Below are 5,242 nucleotides of genomic sequence, written 5' to 3'. Positions count from 1 at the left end.
TTTTTAATACTAGTTTTTCGCATTAGTTATTTTTATATTTAAAGATTACGACGATGTGCATCGTTTATCGTTGTTTACAATAATAGTCACGATAATACAACATACAACAACGTCAACAACTATTAACTAATATTTAAGTTTTTCTGTCCCTCGAAAATATTATTTTTTGTTGTTGTCTGAATCGTCATAGAATTTAATTGCCAACCCTTGCCTTAAATCATGTACATATGATCAGTGAATGGTGATATAAAAATAAAACGTGTAAATAGATTACAAAATATAAAACATAACTTCTAGGGAAGAAGATATTTTAATGTCCTCAGATGACAGATACACTGACCGGCTACTTAGTGAAATTGAAACTGTTTAAGTACCTAGTTAATTGTCTAAATGAGTACTAAACGTTATTAAATTCTATCAACATGAATAATTGAATATTTTAATTTGTAAACTTTTCTGAATAACCATCTGTGAAAGTGAAAAACATAATATTTTTTAGTGAATTAATAATTTTATTTTACTTGAATTTGGGATTACTTTCTTTTATTCCACAAATTTGTTTTCCAAAGACCTTATTCCAATGATTAGTGAATGATTTCAATAATTTCAATTCCTAAATTTTAACTTTGTTTCAATGCATATTTGTTTGAAAACAATTTGCTTCAATTAATGTCTTTCCAAAATTACCTATGTCGGCAATATCTATCTATATGTAAAAGTAAAACTATAGTGTTATTGTTATACCTACCTTATTGTTCTATAATTTATTTTTGAATACCTTTGGAACAAATGTTTATTCGTACCACGTACGTGGTAGAGTTGACTACAACATCCTCAACCATGGTGAATAAAATCCAAATTGACTTTGTTCCTTAACACATACCTTATCATTAATACAACGATAACGGTACCCCGTCAAATATCAATCATCATTCATCTTTAAAAGATTTTTTCTGTCGGATCCTTTAAGAAATATGTCGAAAAACAAATTAAACTTGACTCTTCCTCCTGGCGTGGCTGACAATCAACAGCCTGTGTCACCATCTGCACCATTATCGGCAGCATCGGACGCAGGGTAAATAGATCACAAACTACAAAGACTAAAATTATCTGTTAAGTCTGGTCAGTTAACATAATTTTTATGTAAATTATAGATGCGACAAGTTAAGTGTAGCAAGTTTACAAGAACAGTTAGACCGAGTTGGAATGGACGACGAACAACGAAAGCGAATGGAATTATTTTTATGTCAAAAAGAAAAGATTGGGGGTGAACTTAGTGATGCAGACTTTGAGAAAATGAAAGATGGTGAACTAGGTGCTGGAAATGGTGGAGTGGTCATGAAAGTCAAACATAAGTCTAGTGGACTCATTATGGCTAGAAAAGTAATGGAACTTAACTATCTCAATTGATTTACTAATGTGCACAATTATTTTTTTATATTTAAACCTCTAAAATATATTACAGAAAATTATATAATACATAGTCAATCGTATTTTATAATTTACTATAATTATTATTTTTATGATTTTACACCTTACTTTTACTTATATATATGAATATTAATTTTAGCTCATACACTTAGAAGTAAAGCCTGCAATAAAAAAACAAATTATTCGGGAACTTAAAATTTTACACGAGTGTAACCATGCACATATAGTTGGTTTTTATGGAGCTTTTTACAGGTAATTGTATTAATGTATATAATTTAGAATAAACAATCATTTAATATATTTTTATAATTACCATATGTTTATAGTGATGGTGAAATTAGTATTTGTATGGAATACATGGACGGCGGTTCCCTTGATCTCATATTGCAAAAAACTCGAATACCTGAGCCAATGCTTGGAACTATAACTGCTGCTGTGCGTCAACAATAATAATTTTTTGTTATAGAAAACAAAAATGTATTTATTAATTTTTTCGATATTTCTCTAGGTTGTTAAAGGTTTGATTTATCTACGAGAACAACATTCAATTATTCATCGAGATGTCAAACCCAGTAACATTTTGGTAAATAGTGCAGGAGAAATTAAAATATGTGATTTTGGTGTATCTGGTCAATTGATAGACTCTATGGCTAACTCATTTGTTGGTACTAGATCATATATGTCTGTAAGTTATAATAAAGAAAACCATTGATAGAATTTTACTTTTAATTTTTGTAACTAATTTTATTAAACTTAATTTATAAGCCTGAACGACTACAAGGTACACAATATACATTACAAAGTGATATATGGTCCTTGGGATTATCTTTGGTTGAAATGGCCATTGGAATGTATCCTATACCTGCACCCGATGCTAAAACTCTAGCGTCAATATTTGGACCTAGATCTCAGACGACTGAAGCAATAGAAAACATTGAAGGTGATGTTTTCGGTAAGAAAATTTCAAATATTTTAAAATATATTTGTATAGTGATTGAGTATTGAAATAAACTTTCATTCTCATTTAGCATTTAAATTTTTTTTTTTATGTATATAAAATAATTTTATGATATTGTTTCATAAATAATTTATGAATTCTTGGCTTGCATGGTTTTCTCATTTGTATACATATGATTTTATTTTAGCAAATGGAAATGGACCCAGGCCAATGGCCATATTCGAACTCCTTGATTACATTGTTAATGAACCACCTCCAACATTACCAGCCGGTATATTTTCTGATGCCTTCAAAGATTTTGTAGATAGATGCTTAAAAAAAAATCCTAATGAAAGAGGAGATTTCAAAATGCTTATGGTAAGATATTATTATTACTTAATATTAATTTCTGTTTTAATTACTGGGTTTGGATTTTATAGCAAAATGTTTTTGAAAAAATCTTAAATTTAGTTATTTATCACATCACATTTTTTCAATGTCTCATCATTAACTAATAATTATTCTTAAACAATTTTGTTGTTTGTTTTTAATTTAAAAAATTGAATAGTCAATTTGAATTATATTTTTCTGATGATTTAATTTTATATGAATTATAGATATTGAATTATTAGCAATTAATAAATACATTGTTTATGTTATAAACAGTTCAATAAAAAAAAAAAAAGAAATTTTAGACAATAAAAACAAAAATACTATGTAACATAATATATTAAATTAGAATTATAATCACATTCAGAAAATAAACATCTATTATCAGTTGTCTACATATTTTTTTAAATTTAATTTTACTAAAAAAAATTTTTTGTCTTAATATTTTTATTATTTAAATCAACATTAGTTTTTTTTTTTATATGTTAAAAATTGTATTAATTCATTAATCCTATCTATTAAATGCCCCAAATAGTTTAAATGGACATTTAGTTCAAGACCTATAATATAGACATTTTACCAAAAATATACTGCCTTTGTCCAAGCAACATATATATTACACATTCACAATGTTAAAAATTAAACATTAAAACAATGAATGTTTAAAGTTTAAAAAAAAATGGTAAATATAATTTGAAATTTCTAATGTCAATTCATCAAAGGAATTTTAATTTTGGTATTAATAAATAATTTACTTGACTAAACATTTGAAATCAGTAATCAGCTTCCAATTAGTAAAGATTTTCATTATTGAATTCAAATTTAACACAACTATTACAATTAACTTTTTAAATGACAAGGTACACTAGACACCTAATATGTAGCAAAGTGGTTTCTGGGACTTTCCTGGTTTTTAATTGTGTGAAATTTTAATAATATTAACATTGCATTCGCCGTTATATCCAATATGTTCTGTTTTGTTCTGAGGAATTTATTGCCTAAAACCAAATTTAATGAGTGCATCTTAAAATAACTAATGCAGTCAATTCTGATAAGTTCTATATGAAATATAATTATTTTTTATGTAATTTTATTTTCATTAAATTTTAAACTGTTTTATATTTATTCTAAAATGTTAAAAATGTAACCACCATGTGCATACATTATAGCCTAATCTCAACTTAAGTATGCATTGAGTTATAATAATTAATTTATTAAATTATGAGGATTAATACAATTACTAATATAATAGATAAGTTGCACACAATTATTCAAGTTTGTAAAATAAATAAATTAACAAACTTGTTACATTCAAATAATTTTAACATTAGAAAGTGAAATATAACACTTGTTAATATTTTTTTATAGTTTAGAAAAAAAAAAAATTATTAGGTTGTTTATATACATTAAAATATGACTTTTAGCTTTAAGACTTACCAGCAGAACATAAACACTTATTGTGTGACTATAATGATAATTTCTAAAATTGTATACTATTTGTATTAAACAATTAGTCAATAACACATAAATAAATTTAATTATAAAGCAATGTATTAAAATAATTATTTTTGTATTTCGTAGGATCATCAGTGGATAAAGAAAGCAGAAAGCGAACCAGTTGATATCGCTGGATGGGTTTGTAAGATAAAAGGTTTAACTCCAACTACTCCTACCAGAATGGCTTCAAATTCAGCCTCATGAGTCTGTTCACTGCTCCTAATACAAAGGCTCACTGCTGTGGACTCCTATTTAGACAGAAATGTCTAGAAGTATGTCCCTCCCAAGCTTAATATAATATAATTGCTTTTGCCAAGAAATTGTTTTGATTGTGTTTATGTAGCCTTTGATAGGGTGGTAATTATATACTATATATTTATTAATTAGGAAATTAATTGTAATTTTTTAATATATTAGAGATAATTATAATTAATAATCCAAAGGGTGTGTTTTTTATAAACTTTTCTACGTGTATTATGTGATGAAAGCATTAATTTCTTTTTCCATTGTTCAATTTTATTAGTTTGTTGTATTTTTTAACTCTATGGGCTACTTGCCTGCTTCTATTCTCAGGCTAAGTTAGATTATTATAAGCACAATATACATTTTCGTCTTGGAGTTAACAAGTATCAAGCTTGAAATGTTAGTAATATATATAATTATTGAGCAAATAAATATTTAAATTTTATTTAATCAAGTTAATTTTTTTCAATTAATATATGTGATCTATTAAGCTTTTAATTCTAATATTTCTAACATAATTAATTCAGTGATTTTTTTTTTTTGTAAATTTTTTTTTTTTACTGTTATGTAGATAATTAGTTTTAACATTTATATTTAATTTTATTACATTTTATTTGCTAAATTTAATTTTCCAATGTAAATACCTTTATTTATTTTAAGTTCATAAGTTGTTCCTGCTACTTCAAAGTGCACCCCTTTAACTCACTGTCTGTTTCATTTTACCATCGTCCATTTATTAAAGTA

The 5,242-nt window shown here is 25.8% G+C and overlaps 1 protein-coding gene across 1 annotated transcript; it reads left to right on the top strand.

Annotated features, from left to right (window-relative positions):
* Positions 1-905: 905 nt before the first annotated feature.
* LOC112594593 (dual specificity mitogen-activated protein kinase kinase dSOR1) lies at positions 906-4,973 on the top strand. The gene is made up of 8 exons (XM_025339460.1): positions 906-1,075; positions 1,155-1,383; positions 1,571-1,683; positions 1,758-1,866; positions 1,940-2,116; positions 2,197-2,383; positions 2,577-2,746; positions 4,340-4,973. Exons 1-8 carry the CDS (start codon positions 975-977, stop codon positions 4,457-4,459), a joined length of 1,206 nt encoding a protein of 401 aa, XP_025195245.1. The 5' UTR covers positions 906-974; the 3' UTR covers positions 4,460-4,973.
* Positions 4,974-5,242: the final 269 nt, after the last annotated feature.

This window comes from Melanaphis sacchari, unplaced genomic scaffold, assembly GCF_002803265.2.
Source record: "Melanaphis sacchari strain LSU unplaced genomic scaffold, SCAv2.0 Contig23_pilon_pilon, whole genome shotgun sequence".
Lineage (NCBI taxonomy): Eukaryota > Metazoa > Arthropoda > Insecta > Hemiptera > Aphididae > Melanaphis > Melanaphis sacchari.
The sequence above is the reverse complement of the archived record's forward strand: the minus strand, read 5'-3'. Positions and strand labels throughout refer to the sequence as shown.

Bases quoted from the DNA above. Each gene is read 5' to 3' on its own strand.
- LOC112594593 (XM_025339460.1), top strand. From the start codon at position 975: ATGTCGAAAAACAAATTAAACTTGACTCTTCCTCCTGGCGTGGCTGAC. The intron at 2,117-2,196 runs GTAAGTTATAAT...TTAATTTATAAG, and splicing joins GTACTAGATCATATATGTCT to CCTGAACGACTACAAGGTAC. The intron at 2,384-2,576 runs GTAAGAAAATTT...ATTTTATTTTAG, and splicing joins CATTGAAGGTGATGTTTTCG to CAAATGGAAATGGACCCAGG.